A 17,050-nucleotide genomic window follows, 5' to 3' on the forward strand; every position below is an offset into this window, starting at 1 on the left:
TGAATAAAAATATTTTTTTATTATTTCGGGTCGGGTCGGGTTTCTAATTCATATATTCGGGTCGGGTCGGGTGAAACTTTATTTTGGTCGGGTTGGGTCGGATTTTTTAAGTGTGATATTCAGGTCGGGTCGGGTCGGATTTTTTAACTGTGATATTCAGGTCGAGTTCGGGTTAGGGTGAAAAATACACTACCCGAAAATATATATAATTTTACCTTATATATAGGAATAATTACAATAATACCCATCTATATATATATATATATATGTTTTTTCAATTAAGTCACTGTTTTTATTGAATAAAAATATTTTTTTTATTATTTCGGGTCGGGTCGGATTTCTAATTCATATATTCGGGTCGGGTGAAACTTTATTTTGTTCGGGTCGGGTCGGGCTTTTTAAGTGTGATATTCGGGTCGAGTCGGGTCAGGTTCGGGTTTAGAGTGAAAAAAACCGGACCGTCCCGAAAAAATATATAATTTTACCTTATATATTTAAGAATAATTACAATAATACCCATCTATATATAATTTTTTTCAATTAAGTCAATGTTTTTATTGAATAAAAATAATTTTATTATTATTTTGTGTCGTGTCGTGTCGGGTCGGGTTTCTAATTCATATATTGAAGAAAAATAGTTTTTGGTATATTTTTTGGTAACTAATTAACATACTCCGATTGGAATGTATCGAAATATTGTTCTATCTTTTGGTAACTTATTAACATATTTTGATTGCGATGATTTTAACTTATGATGTTTATATTATCATGATTTTTATAATTTATTGAAATGAATAATCAATCAATAAAATAAAATTTTAATATTTTTTAATTTTTTATAATATATTACTACATATAAGTTGTAAAACAAACTAAAATAAAGCAAAAAAACAAGAAGGGCAATTCTGTCAGTTTACATTACTGAAATCAAATTCATCTGACATGTTTGCGAACCAAACAGAATATGAAATTGGATTCCAATTCCATTTCCTGCCAACCAAACAGAATATAGAATTGGATTCCAATTCCTGACAGATTTCAATTCCTTCACAGATTCCAATTCTCTCATAAACATTCCAGCGAACCAAACGCCACCTTGGAGTATTTTTTTATTGGGTTAACTACAGAGATGATCCCTTTTCCTTTTGGCATATCTTATTTTGGTCAATGAATTTAAAAACGCTATTCTAGTCACTTTTGTTTTCGATCTATCTTATTTTAATCACTGAACAGTTGATTCCTGTTAGCTTACTACGTGACATGTTAGTAAAGATGATTTAATTTTAAATTTATCCTTATATTTTAGACAAATACTAAATTGACCCTAAAATTTAGATAAAATATTAATTTAACCCCTAAACTAAAAATATTGTATCTAAAGTTTAGGGTCAAATTAATATTTTATCTAAATTTTAGGATTAAACTAGTATTTTATCTAAAATTTAAGGGTCAAGTTAAAATCAAACCATTTTTTACTAACATGTCACGTGGTAAGCAAACAGGAAACAACTGTTCAGTGATTAAAATAAGATAGATAGAAAACAAAATTTACTAGGATGAACCTTTTTTAAAGTAACTAACCAAATTCAAACAGTACAAAAACTAAAGGGAACACTAATATTATTTACCCATTTTTATTCTAACTTTTTGGGGCATAAGGCGGGCCATGGCCTAGGCCTACACATGCCCCTGAAAATCTGGGTTTTCTCTATGTGTCTGTCTCCTCTTTTTGGGGTTCCATGTTAAGATTTGAAGTTAATCAAAGGCAACAACGAGGCCTGCTAAGAGGCCTTAAAGACGTTTCTCATATATTTGGTACGCTGATGCGGATTCTTTTATACATTTCTCAAATTTAGATGTACTGGTCTGTTTAATAATGGAGAATTTTATGTTCCAGAAAATGAAGATTAAGAGCCTGAAATTTGTCATATACGACTATCTTACTAAATGTTTTGATTTTATTATAATCACAAAAATAAAATAAAATTTGTCAACGTGAAAGTGGAAACAACATGATTCATATAAATGCGAATGAAGGGGTTTAAACGGAGAAGTAAGAGAGGAGGAACCTTCCAAATTTGTCTCTCAAGGTACAACATTTGTTGGTTCGAGTTTATCACACCAAGGGTCCGTTTGTGTTCGTTTTTTTAATATTTTATCCATTTTCTAATGTTTGTTTGACGGAAAATAAATTAATCAATATAATTCATTTTACTAATCATCAATACGATTTTTGTTTTCAGCAGACAAATCATCAAGGCGAAGTTCATCTGCAAATGCAAATGAGGAATGCACAAAGGAAAAACGTCCGTCGGAAAAAGGTTGAAAGACACCGCTGCCGGTAACGAGACCCCAAGGCCGAACCAGACCACCCACAACACTGATTCCGAGTCCGCGTTAGGGCCCAAGTCCAGAGTTCGAGATGAACAACGAGGTAGTGATGCACGACAAGCTACCACCATGGAAGCTTAATGTTGGTAAATATTGGTAGCTAACTTTAAAAGTTGCATTCTTTAATTGTTTTTCCCACCTTCGGGAAACCTTGTATATAGTAACATACATAATAGTTAGAGAATCATATTAAGATGATATCAAATATATTTAAAAACATAAGAATAGGTAATCGAGTTTTTGAGGATGGGGATCAAACATTTTCAAATGTTCAATACGTATAAAATCATTGAGACCTTAAAGTGCAATTAAACCATAAATTATACCTAACTTTTGTATTTATTAGAATATGCAAACACATGAAAAATTAGACGAAATAAAATAATAAATTATCATAAATTCAAACTTATTTAATAGGCTATGAAAACACATCTACCATATAATCTTACAATGTCAATTCCAATATCAACAGCTTTAAAAAGAAACTGTTAGGCGTTAGCCTCCTTCTGTGGTTTCCATTGCAAAGTATCCCACCCGAAATTTATGAATTTACAAAGTATTCCATGCATGGGGATTCAGCATTAACCAACGTAAACAGAAATGATTTTCGAAAATCAGAGAAAACATTTTCTGATATTTATTGCATTATTCGTTCAGATCACACACTAACAACATCAGATTTACATTGCATGAATGCGGGCATCTCTTGTGCATACATTCGGATCTAAAAAGAGAACCAAGAAAACTAAACTATTGAACTGAGGCTGTGTACTCCACAGAGAACTTCTCCAGTTGGACGGAGGGGGAAAAAAGAAAGGATAAAATACTACTCAAAAATTGGAAAAACGGTGGCCAATGAGGTGTCTACACTTGTGAGAAGACAACCTCACATCTGCAAGAAACGAGCGAGCTGGCTCGGGTTGAAGATGCCCGGTATGTGGGCCCCATCTGACTTCAGCAAGCTTGACACTTCAACGTACCTTTGGCGCTTCTCATCCCTCGGCTCCGGCTCGGCGTCGCCGGCTCTGGATCTCTCGTTTAGATCCACGTCTTCTCCGATTCTCCTCTTGGCTTCGCCGGCCGTTTGTTGCGGTAGAGCCGGGTCCGACGTTTGGCCGAACAGCGTCCCCCGGGTGAGGTACTCGTGGGCCAGGTATCCAGCCAGGAGCTGGTTGGAGAGGACCTGCTGAGCGGCTTTTTCGGAGCCGGGTAACGGTACAGCCGGCTTGGGTAACTTTGTGAGTGGGGGGTTTAACCGTTTGAGGTCAAAATCATCTCTCTCTTTGCGCTTGTTGGTGGGCATGGAAACCCGACGGGGTGGTAAACGCATCGTTTTGGTGTTCATTATTCCGCCCTTTATAGTACATGCCACGTCATAAAAAAATTATTTTAAATAAAGGACGGAATATTTTCTATTAAAAGATAACCTCTTTTTTTAAAAAAAAAAAAAGATTATCTGGGTAAATAATGAACGGGAAAAAATGGCGAAGAGTTAAAAAAAAAAGGAAAAAGGAAAATTGTGCCGGATAAAAAGTAAATATTTGAAAAACAATATATTTTAAAAATAAAAATGAAAAGTAAAAGTATAATATTTGAGGAAAAAAAGTTAAAAGAAAATTGACAGCTGCCGGAATCTGGCTTTAAGAACAAAAACGAAGAAGAAAAGAAAGAAAGAGTGAACGAGATAATTGAGAGAAATTAAAAGAGCTGATAGAAAAGAGAGGGAGGTCTCGTTGTAAGTTTTTATAGGGAGAGGGATGAGAATTAGCCCTTAGGATTAACGAAATTACAGTATTGCCATCAAGAAATTAAAATTACGAGAATATCCTCCGATCGTATCTCATGACTTGTTTATGTTGTTATCCTTATATTTTATATTATAAATTGCTTATTTTAGAAATTTAATATAATAACCCGATTTTTATATAAAAGCAAAATTATATTTGTTTTTTTGGGATAAATATACATATAACCTAATTTAAGAATAAATAATTTAAGAGGGTTGTTTTATAATTAAACCTCGTGTAAAAGTGGAATTGAGTACACAATTGAAGAGTGTAAAGATGGAAGATTCTTGATTAGCTACATAGGATAGGATTAATGGACATTTACATTTTCAATGTTGTAATTAATTTTAAATTTTATTCCGCTTTCGTGTAACGATATAAATGAATAATTTGTTGGTTTAAATAGTAATGTATTACATTTTTAATATAAATGTTAATATTCAAACTCATATAAGATGAGATAACATTAATATTTTTTAGAAAGTTTTATAATACTCGACGAGCACTGTTGAATACCACTAACGATTAGCACAGCTGAGCATATTTAATTTAATTTATAAAAGAATTAAAATTCTAAAAGACTCAATGTATAATTATAAAGTTATTTAAACCAAGAAAAAATATTTAGGGTTTTTAAAATTTAGGGGTGTATATTTGATCCAATCATTATTGAAAAAAGTTTATGAAAAATAATGCAATTGATATTTTATTTTAAATAATTTACCTTTAAAATTCTAACTAATTTATAATTATACGTTTCGCCCTTTAGAATTTTAATTTTTTATAAATTAATTTAATGGCACTCAGCGATACTCATCTAATGTGGAAGACTCGTAATATTTTTTATCACTTGATCAAATAATAAATCTCATATATATGAATATTTTATTACTAAAAAATAAATTACAATTTGATTTGGCCTTTTATGTTTCATTACAACATAAATGCTTGAATCATAATTCCAAATCAACTTCCTCCTCAATTCAATTCTTATATATATATATATATTTTTTTTAAATAAACGAAATAAATACTAATTTGAATCCTAAATTTAACAGCAATAAATTCTAAATTTATAAAAATTATTTACTAATTTTAGTTTTTATCATTTAGATATAAATGTGACATCTAAACGCAACCAATCGTTTTTCATACATAAAATCCTCACAGTGAAGAAAACTGAGCAAATCTATGCCTTACATTTCAGAAAAACTCCCTAATAGATTTATTCCAAAGGTGACACTAAAGGGGTAGATAGAAAATTAGGGTTGTTTATCGCCAGTTAATCATATTGTTTAATCTAAACATTTTAATTAATTATTGCAACGGTTAATAAATATCATTTAACTATAATCTAACCGTTAATAAATATTTAATCACTAATAGTTAATTGTTTTTTTTTTGGATAAATCAATTCCATTACCCAAGAAACAGGAAATCCTGCTACAGTAAACAAAGCCGATAGCCAGCTAGCTATAGCAGAACAATAAGATTCAAGTAATGCCCCAGTTAGTACACAGCGATATTAGACAGATCACACCGGTTAAAAGCTTTGCCCACCAACCGGATACGGATGGCCTCCTTGATGTCACCTAGCACTTCCTCCTTCGATCTTGCTCTATTCCCAAACAATCTTTTATTCCTCTCTTTCCATATACTATAGATGTGCCCAGACCAGGCGAGCTTAAGAATCCCCACGATGAGGGACTTACCCTTGAATAGAAGGGTGGCCCACGCCAGCTCACTAACCCAGCTGCAAGCTCCACGAGAAATGCAGCATAACTCAAGAATAGATTCCCAAAGCTCTTTAGCAAATTGGCAATCAAAGAAAATATGGTCCCTTGTCTCTGCCTCCTCACCACACAGCAGACATTTATCAGTTTCTATGGCCAAACCCATATGCTAGAGTCTAACCCGAGTAGGAAGTCTGTTTAAAATGGCCATCCAAACAATAATACTTTGCTTGGGAATACGTCCTGAGAACCAAACTAGGTGGTGCCAAGGGACCTTGGAAGCAGGAGAGCGCAATTTGTCCCAGATGTATCGCGTACTAAACTCGTGGACTTGACTCACAAGGATGGAAGCAGCCTTAGGCCTAATTTTCAGCAGGTACTTAAAGCTCCAGCTAGCGTTTTTAGGGACTTTCATCTGCCAGAAGTCAGCGTTTCTAATAGTTAATTGTTATTAATGATTCAATTACAGTTTAATATGCAATCTATTATATATTTTTTTCAAATTCATTATCTTTTAATCATAATGAAACTATCTCCCAAATAAATATTATATTAACATTTTTATAAATAAATACTTAAATAGAAATATTTCAAATACAAATTTCATTCATAGTTCAAAAGGCAAAAAATAGTACGCAAATATATTATATAGTAATTAGTACATCAACATATTATTATTATTATTATTATTATTATTATTATTAAGTTAAGGGATTACAAAGTAATATTTGTTTTATATGCTTTTAACTATTTGACAGTAAACGTTCAATCATCCTAATGTAGTTGTTGGAGCTCGAACCCAGGGATTGAGCCAGAATTAATATTGGCAAGGGTCGAAATATTAGACTATTTAATAAAAATATAAAGACTTATTAGGTATTTAAACTCGAAATTCAACACGAACCAAGCGACCTTAGTGATTAAGGGACTGTTATTATCCTTGAGGTTTCGAGTTCAAGCACGTATATAGGGGTATGAGCGTTCATTGTCAAATAGTTGAAAGTCTTTGTACATATATTACCTTGTATTCACCCTAAATTAAAAAAAAACTCAAAACTCAAAACTCGAAAGACAACTTCTAGTTTGTCTAATATTTAAACTTGCAATGACTTAAATTGTAATTAGACCAAAAATTTGAGAACACAGACTTATCATTTTTTAGTTCGACCCCTACTTGATTAAATATTTAATATATTTTTTAAATTTAAATATTTTTTTACATGAACCAAAATATTATTAAACTAAAATTATATCGAATATATAAATTTTAACAGGGATCGGGGCCCCCTTGGACCCTAAAAAAACTTCGTCCCTGCTCGAAACCTTAACCTCTAAGAAAATAATAATTCTATTAACCACTTAGGTAAGTTGAAACATACACCTATTACATTATTTTTAAAGTTCTAACACAATACAAAATACAAAATACATCATCATTAATCATGTTATAAAGTTCAGCACATAACAATACTTTAATTGAACATTAAAGTTTCAAAGATAAATATCTGACAAACGATTATACTTTTATTTTCTCTTAAAAATATATCTTTAATTTAATAATAATTAGTTAATCGTTTGTCGAAATCCAAACTCATAATTATAATCGCTAGTCATCATTTTTGATAATTTGATTAATTGAAATCAAATAATGTAATTAATTAATTTATAAAATATAACAATTACATCCATCAATGATTACAGCTAACGGCTATAGCTTTAGCGATGAAGTGGGTTTGGGTTTGACTGTTTATTGGGTGAAGAGGAATCTTATGATAAAAATATTTTTTATATTTTTAATAATATAAAATATTTACTTAAGTTTATTAAAAACTAGTACTTATTAATAAAATTATATTTATTATTTTAAAATATTTTAACAGAAGTATAAATAGTGATTATTGAATACATATGTCTTATAAAATAAGATGAATATTGTACTTCAAAATGTTGAAATTTTTTCATTAATGATAATAATGTATAAACAAACTTTGATCTATTAATTTACGAACGGAAAGATCTGGTTTTGAACTTTATAAACTCAATAACACATCTTTTTAATTTATTATATTTTATATAATTTATAAATATAAATACAAACATAAAAATGAATTTAAACTTGTACCTTATCCATCTATGCAATTTAACCACAACAACATGGAATAATTTTATTGTGTATTAATATTCAATTAAAAAATCTAATTAGTTTTCAAATTATATTATGTTAGTGAAAATTATATATTAATTCAAAAATTCTTGAGATGTCTCGAATTGCGGACTGATGCACTAAGCCTTTTAAGGGATTAAATATATTTTATTATTTATAAAATTCAGATTAATATGTTAAGAAGAAACAAAAATAAAATAATTTACATATTCAAAACGACTCCATAGCAAGATATTATAATCTTTATTCTAAATCACGCATTTAATTGGCACGAAGTGATAGGGAAAGGACAAAGCACGCCTTCCTCTTCCACGTGTTATATAAAAGATTCACACATAGGTTTTTGTTAACTATTTAGAAGATATAATATTAATGAATTCGTCCCAAAAAAATTAGACTAAAAAGCATTTATTAATATTTTATAAATTAAAAGTAATTTTTTAAAATACAAAATAAAATGATTGGACAGACTGAGCTTTTATGAAACGGCGACATTTAAGTTTTGAATATTTAAATTGTACATTTTATTTTCTAAGTATTAAATGAAAATAAATATTGTGGTTTATTTATCAAATTAAGTGAATAAAATTATAATTTTGTACCTCAGCACTCAGCAGAATCAAATTAAATCTTGTTGAGGTTAAATCTAAATGTCTTTTTTTATATCTATGTAAAATATAAAATTACGGTTCATTCATTTCAAATTTAAATGGGACAAACCTTAGTTTACCAAAATTTGAAAGGACCTATAAAGTACTAATCTAGTGTACTAATCTGTTCTGATATGCTTTAGTGAGTATACTCGTATACTCACTCTCTATTCTATGGTAGACATCATGGTGCGGCTAAGGGGCTACATCTCGAAGCTCATACATCTCTCTAGTCTACTGAGAATGTGTTCCCCGGAATCTCTACATTAGACACCACATTCTCGACTAGCCCACTCATTGAGTGTCGGACCTTGCGCACAACCTAGTCAACTTAAAGTGCCTCGCGCACTCCCTTAGGATATATTCGGATTGAAACTATACTTTCAACTTTGCTAACTTTTCTAAAGGAACTCGGGTGTCCGAATCGTTTCTCTAGCATCAAACAAGGCAAATCTTGTTTAATTCTACTTTATTCTTGTTTCTACATTTGAAATTAACTTTATTACTATTCTCACTTGTAGTCTTATTTGGAGAGTAATTATCAGCTTTTGGGAAAACCTCACCTATCTCTAAACATATATTCTTTACTGCTCAACACAAAGACTTGGTATCAATATTGGCCTTATAGTATCAATACTAACTCTATAATTCTCCTTGCTTTAAAACTCAAACCATACCCTTCGTATTGATATTGGCCTTACATTATCGACACTCTCTTTGCAGTTTCGATACCCCTACAGCTATTTCATTTGTTTCAACTCAACTTTAAACACCTTCTTTAGCACTTATTATAGTGTTTTACACCTATTCGATCCTATTTATGGTTATACAATGGGTCTAGGTCATTTCGAGCAATATTTTTGGCCAATTTTGATATTTTGGGCATGGGTTTCGAAACCCCAAACCTCTATACAGAATGTCATTATGGACAAAAGATTTCAAAACCAACCCTGAGGTTTCGAAACCTATACTGCAGAATTCACTTTTTAACTCGAGAAAACTCTCCTAAACACTCTAAAAACCTTTCCAAAGTCCCCAAACTCCTACCTTGATGTTTCCCATTTATTATTAAGTCTTATGTGATATTAAGGGGCATAAATAAGGCTCTTGAACATGCTATAACACCATTACAAAGAATTTACCATTAAATTATACTCAACAAGTTTCAACCATAATTCTCAAGCTTAAATCTTAACTTTCTAGCTAAAACTCATTTCTAATGATCTACATCTGATATGAGGAAGTTGTAAGTGTGTTACCTTGCCTTCTTGGTTGTTAAACTCCTCTTGAATCAACTAGAAATCACATTTCCTTTATCTTTAGCTTTGGAACTCTCTTTCACCCCTTTAACTTATGAAAAGTAATTAAAGGAATTGCTAGCTTATCTAAGGCTTGAAACTAAGTTTAAAACACTTTATACTACTTAAAATTACTCAAACAAGCTTAAATCTCTTGGTTTTATTCAAACTCCCAAAAACTCATTTTTGAAAACCAACACCAAAACTAAAGATTAAGGGCTTGAAATAAAGCTTAAGGGATGAGGAATATGATTCTTACCTTGGTTTCTTCTAATTTGGCTTGGAATTTGAAAAGCTTCTAACTTTTTATTTGCTCATGGGAAAAAATAACAAGAGAGAAAAGAAGAGGAAGAAGGGAATATATTTTTGGGGCTTAGTTTCTCACGTGAAAAAACCTAAATAAGGGGGGTTTATCTCTTTAAATCGACTATGGGCAAACTACTCTTTTGGTCCCTTTTCTTCTAACTCACTTTTAAAACTATCACTTCTTCTATACTCTTGGGCCTTACTTAAACCCAATACCTATATAACTTGGTCCAACTATCTTGGGTGGTCTGGCTTGATTTAAAGATATCGGGTTGACTCAAACTATTAACTCAAATTTTGGGTATTACATAATGTCTTATACTTATCCCATATTAATTAAAAAAAGAAGAAGGCAAATTCAAGTAGCAAATCATGTCAACAACCAACATGCAAATCTAACCTCATATTAAGATTAGGCATGCAAACAAACCAAACAAACAGAAAATATTGTTCATGTTTATTCATTTAATAAATAAACAAATATAAACTAACTTTTCGTCGAACGGTTTATTGAACTTTTGATTCGTTTACAGGCCTAATTATGATAATCATTTATGCATGTAATCATTTTATTATAACATTGAGTAGGCATATTCACATGAGTATACTTTTATTATCATATCATTTCTTATTAAGAACTAAAACACATCTCTTATAACAATTCAACCACATGATACTTACTATATCATAATCACAATGTCATGCAGATTTCATTTTTAATCATTTCACAATAGGTCTTCAATCTATATATATCTCAAGTCAGCAGCAAGCAATTTAAGAATAATCCTAAAAGTGATACTCTAGCATGGCATCACTAAGCAAGGTACAATAGTAATAATTCATGCAAACAATCAAACTGAGCAGATTCATGCATTTCACTACAATCATGTTATAAATTTCATCTCGAGAGTGTTTCTGATTTCTCATCCTTAGGTATATCTTACATTAGGTGTTTAGACATGCTTAAAACACAACAAAATCATCATTTGACACCAAGCAAGGTATAACAAGTCAAACATACCCTAACTCTTAGCATTAAATTTGTTTATCTACCTGGTTTTTTAGCAACCACCATCTCACTTTTAAGCTTTAATCATCAAGACCTTCCTCTTTTTCTCTTGGATTCTCTCTCATTACTCATAAGACATTTTCAACATGAAAACGAGATTTTATAACACTTAATAACACAATAATAACATAAAAACAATGAACGAGAACCAAATCATATGGGGCATGGTTTCATAAATGGGTACCATAGATCCTCCAACTTTAATACTTAAACCAAAAATCCCCTTTTTAACTCTATTCAGACCCAAATTTGTTTCAGTTAAATCAATCCTTAAATCGTTAGTTCTAATCAATCTCACAACTCAGTTTATCTCAACTCGAATCGACGTACAAATATTTACTTTGAATTTTTGTATTGGCGTTATAGGATCAATAGCTTAACTTCAACATGGATCTAATATTTTTTTTGATTTATTAGTAATTAAATACTCTCGCTTGAACCTCAATAATAATTAATTTGTTAAATTAAATTGCACGTTTTTTATTAACTAAAATATGAGGATTCCATGTTTTTTATATAAAAAATGTAGAATTTCATTTTAAAAACAACAACAACTCGAATACATGGTTTGCTTAATAATCAAAGCTTTTTCGATGCTTTTCAAGCCTTACAAGTTAGATCATGAGGACCGACCAAGCAGGCAGCTCACATGAGGAATATTACCATTTTCAAGCTTTTCATTCGTCAAAATATATTATTAATATTGAAATTGATATTTAATTTAACTAATTTATATAATCATTTTTATTAAATTCGGCCAAAAATATGTTTGTGAAAAAATAAATAAATAACATGAAAGAAAAAATATTTTAAAGAAAGAAAAAAATATTTAGATACTATTTGAATCAATTCGAATTGATTCAATCTACATAAAATAAAATAAATTATTTTTATTAATTATGAGATTTAAACTAATAATCTCAAAAGTTAGGCTAAAAGCCTAAAAGTAATATCACTAAACTAAATATATATTTTTAATTATAATCTAATATTTTCAATTTGATCCTAATAATACATTGAAAAAATAAATAAAGGAGCAAAGTCTCATTTCTCTTATTACTTACCTACCATCTCCATTTTCCTTCTTCTTTATTTTTTTCCAACATCAATATTCCCTTCGTTTAGCCAAACACAAATTTGACATTTAACATTTATCAAATCTACATTTATACACGATGAAGAATCTACTTACATCGGTGTAAAGCCAAGTGAATTTTATTAATATATATATATATGATATTTTAACAATTCGATCATTGAATTTATTAATATTATTATACTCGTCATGTGTGTAAATTCGAATCAATTAGATATCTTTATCATGTCGACTTAAAAGTAATGTCTTTATTAATATGTAATTATATAATTTACACTAACGACCGCTCGAAATTTCTTTACTTGACTTGTAACATTCACATTTTCCTCTAACACTTGATCATCAGAGTACAAAAGTAAACCCCCTAAGCCCACAAGTATTAGTTAAAGGCTTTTAATTCAGCTGCCAAACCCTCCTAATGGCCTAAACAGCTTCAGCAATCTCCTCAGTGCTCAGGCACATATTAGGCGAGAGCTTTAACTACCCTTCACTTAATTCAAACCATTTCTCACTACTAATTGGACCCAAAAGTATTGCACAATATGGCTAAAAAATATTAAGATAAGCCATGTCACCAGACAGTAGCTGAGAAAACAGAAAAGTGACCAAAAAAATCTAATGTTCAAAGTTTAGTGATTAAATTGATTTTTTTTTAAATTTTAATGAAAAAAAGAGTGAGAAGAAATTTGTAATTTACCCTAATAATAATAACATTAATAGAAAATATATTTGATTAGAATAAATTTACATATTGTTTATAATATGTTTTTGATATAATTGCCTATATCCTTGAGCTTTCCCGTCAACAAGTAGTTGTTTCTGTTGAGGGATTGTTTTTTCCGGACTATATATTGTACCTTAAACTCGGAATAATTTATTTATTTATTTTCATTTCATAAAAAAATAAATTAGTTGACCTTATTCCCATATGTAGTGGGGTGAATAAGAGATAAGATAGTAGGTTGCTCCCAACTCCATGTTGAGAATAACTTCTGTGGAAGACTTATATTCAGATTTTATTTGTGACTAAAATTTTAATTGTATCTACTTGTAAAAAAATTTGTGTTACTAACCTATGTGTGCCTATCTCAAAAATTATTTTTGAATCCACCATGAATTAAATAAATTGGATCGGAAGAGTTACCTTCATTTATACATTGTTTAATCCGGATTAATCGATTAAGATCGAATTCCGATAGATATACCAAAAAGAAAAAGAAGTTGAATAAAATAAAATGCCAATAGATCTCGTTAATGACAGTCAAAATGCAGCACTAAAACATATGAAAAAGCATCCCATGTGGTTTAGAAACTAGCCTTAATGGACACTGAATCTCAATTTCTCAGTAACCTGCCTTATTTAGTTCTCTTTTTATTTATCAATATTTTTTCCTTTAAAGCTTAAATCTCCAAATCTTCTTCCTCACGATCCAATTCACAATCCATCGTTTCACTGTTTTTTAATGTTTAAATCCAAATAAATGATGAGCGAAAACAAAGGAGGGGCCAAAAGGGCAAAATAAAATTTTCGAAAGAAGAGAAGAAAAAGTTATTGAAGGCATTTGGCTTTGGGTTCTTGATTGATTAATTTTGTTTTTTCAAAGGTACAATCTTTTAGTAAAGAATGTTTTGTTTGGATTTGAAGGGAACAATCTAGAAAAACACAGATGGGTGGTGTTGCTATTGATGGATTGTGGTCTCTTTGCTTTTCTTCTCTTTGGAAGAACAAAATGTGAGCTTTTCTTTCTCTTTGACTGTATAAACTTGAGATTGACTTCATACTACTGTTAGTTTTTGGATCGCCCATTGCTTGAATTCATACATTTTTTGGGTAATTTTAGTGTCTCACTGTCTCTTTTGTTTTTAAATTTATTATCTAGGAATTTGATTGGCTGTTTGGCGAGATTTTTAAAACGGGGTTAGTGAAATATAGGTGGGTTTTGGGTTTTGAACAGTAATTTTTTGTTTCTGAATTCTGGGTTTATGTTTCTTAAATTATTCTGTTGGATTTTGATTTCACTCTTGGTTTATGCAGATGTCTTGAAATCTCAAATGCTGGATTGTTTTTTTTCTCTTTTTGATTCTTCTAATCTGTTTTTATGTGGCTAAAAGCTTGAACTTCACTGTAATTTGATAATATTGCATTGATCATCGCAGTGTAACATGTTTACTAGATATGAATTATGCATTCTTTGGATCTTCTATTTGAGTTCTATTAATGCATTTTTTGTTCTTGAGTGATTCTCCATTTGAAGCAATCTTGTCCTACCGGTGGGCTCTTCTCCACTCATGGAATCTCGATGCAGAAACTACTGCAAGAATTCAAAAACAGTTTGCTATTTTTCTATTACATTCTGGAGGTGAAGCAAGCCCCCCGAACCTCCTGTCCCAAATGGGCAGTTCATTTGTTCCTGGTAATAACATAGAGGAAGCTGTGCTCCTGCTAATGATTCTACTAAGAAAAGTTTCTCTAAAAAGAATTGAATGGGATCCATCGATTTTGGATCATCTGTCATTTGCTCTCTCCATATCCGGTGATTTCAAGGCTTTGATTAAGCAAATAAAAGAACTGCTTCCAGGGTTTATTAATCACAAAGAAAGATATCGTATTTTATCCCTGAGTTACCATGGGGCGGGTGAAGATTCGGTTGCTTTGACTATATTGCGAAATATGTTGAACAGTAACGAGGATCCACAATTTTGTTCCAGCATTATTGATGGCTTCTAGAATTTGTGGGGAAAAACCTAATCTTGCCGAAGAAGGGATTAATTTTGCTTGTAGAGCCCTTGAAAGCCTGGAAAATGGATGCAAGGAGTTGGAAGGCACTGCTAACCTTTTATTGGGCGTGGCATGTTCAACTCGTTCGAAGTCTGTCTTATCTGACGTTGAGAGGGTTACAAGACAGTCTAAGGCCCTGCAGGCTTTGGAAAGTGCTCGAAAAATTTCAAGTACGAAAGACCCCATTATTCTTTATAACCTTAGCCTGGAAAATGCCGAGCAGAGAAAGCTGGAAGCTGCACTTTATTATGCAAAGTCTTTGCTAATAGTAGAAGGTGGTTGTTGTTGGCGCGTATATTGTCAGCTCAAAAATGTTTTGTGGATGGTGAAATCGTTGTCAATGCTGCCTTGGATCAAACCGGGAAATGGGATCAAGGCGAATTGTTGCACACTAAAGCTAAGCTTCAAACTGCACAGGGGGAGCTCAAGAGTGCTGTTGAGACATATAGTCAGCTTCTTGCCCTTCTTCAAGTACAGAGTAAATGCTTTGCTTCAGGGAAGAAACATCATAAGATCTGTTAAGTGCATAGCATTCTTTCGATTACCTATAGATTTAATCGATTTCTATTTGTCTTGGAAGTATCTGAAATGGTTCTCCTACCAAGTTGACTTGGGTAATGCATTAGTTTACGTTATAAGTTGATAAGTTAGAAGGTGAAGTTTCAGAAACGATCTCCGGTACCATCCTTCTTGCTATAACTCGGGTGCTTGCCGATGGTATGAATTTAGGACCTTTTACATTAGAAAAGTAGGTTGTAAATGGCCTCATATATATATATATATATATATATTTGAAAGGATGTAAATTGCCTTTTAGGGTATATGAATGAGGGTAATTATCCATTTTAACTTGAGAAACGCTGCATGTTCTTAGAACATTAAAATCGGAGTCTGCAGAGTATAATGCTCTTTCTTCTGTCAGATATCGTTTCTCAGGATACACCCCTTATGGCAGCTAATCTTTTCAAATGACTGTTTACAGGATCTAAGATACCCTTCTGCAAGTTTTGAACAGGAAATATGGCATGATTTAGCTCATCTCTACATAAGCTTGTCGCAATGGAGAGATGCTGAGATTTGTCTTTCGAAGTCGAAGGCCATCGATTCTTACTCTGCTGATAGAATTCATGTCACAGGTAACTAACTATATTCTTCCCTTAATTTACGTTGTTGTCCGAGTTAATGTAAGACGTTTTATTTCGCAGGTGTATTGTATGAGAGAAAATGCCTGCTAAAAGAAGCTCTAGAAGCTTTTCAGGCCGCCCTGGATATCGATCCGGATCATGTCCCGAGCATGATATCGACCGCCTGTTTGCTCAGACGAGTCAGCAGCCAATGCAACGCAGTCGCGAAAAGTTTGCCGATGAACGCTCTTCGAGTCGATAGAATGAATCCGTCGGCATGGTACAATCTGGGTTTGCTTCACAAAGCGGAAGAAGAAGAAGGCGTTTCATCAATGGAAGAAGCAGTTGAATGTTGGAAGTTTTACATTATTCATAAATGAAAATTCATGATTTAAGAAATTCATACATCGCTAATATGATTATAAAATGATTTCTTACCAAAATATCTTCAATACCTAATCTTATTTTTAATTTCCAGACTCTTGGAAAAGAAATGTAAAATTTGGCCGAAAAGTAATTAAGGGATTTTAGAGTAAGCTTTGGAATTTTCTTTTCCAAATGCTGAAAATCAATCTAAACAGGGATCTTGATCAAATTTAATGTTTGATCAATCAAAGCCATATTCTTCTTTATAATACAAATTTTCAGCCAGA

General features: G+C 31.5%; 2 protein-coding genes and 1 pseudogene across 2 annotated transcripts; 1 reads left to right on the forward strand and 2 right to left on the reverse strand.

Annotated features, from left to right (window-relative positions):
* Window positions 1–3,007: 3,007 nt before the first annotated feature.
* Window positions 3,008–3,887, reverse strand: LOC120153667. Its single transcript, XM_039165578.1, has one exon. The coding sequence runs from the start codon at window positions 3,734–3,736 to the stop codon at window positions 3,278–3,280; it is 459 nt and encodes a 152-aa protein (XP_039021509.1). The 5' UTR covers window positions 3,737–3,887; the 3' UTR covers window positions 3,008–3,277.
* A 1,800-nt stretch (window positions 3,888–5,687) lies between these two features.
* Window positions 5,688–6,077, reverse strand: LOC120154051. The gene has a single exon (XM_039165908.1). The coding sequence runs from the start codon at window positions 6,075–6,077 to the stop codon at window positions 5,688–5,690; it is 390 nt and encodes a 129-aa protein (XP_039021839.1).
* An 8,523-nt stretch (window positions 6,078–14,600) lies between these two features.
* LOC120154052 lies at window positions 14,601–16,777 on the forward strand (annotated as a pseudogene).
* Window positions 16,778–17,050: the final 273 nt, after the last annotated feature.

This window comes from Hibiscus syriacus, unplaced genomic scaffold (genome assembly GCF_006381635.1).
Source record: "Hibiscus syriacus cultivar Baekdansim isolate YM2019G1 unplaced genomic scaffold, ASM638163v2 tig00111105_pilon, whole genome shotgun sequence".
Taxonomy (NCBI): Eukaryota; Viridiplantae; Streptophyta; class Magnoliopsida; order Malvales; family Malvaceae; genus Hibiscus; species Hibiscus syriacus.

Bases quoted from the DNA above. Each gene is read 5' to 3' on its own strand.
- LOC120153667 (XM_039165578.1), bottom strand. From the start codon at position 3,736: ATGAACACCAAAACGATGCGTTTACCACCCCGTCGGGTTTCCATGCCC.
- LOC120154051 (XM_039165908.1), bottom strand. From the start codon at position 6,077: ATGGGTTTGGCCATAGAAACTGATAAATGTCTGCTGTGTGGTGAGGAG.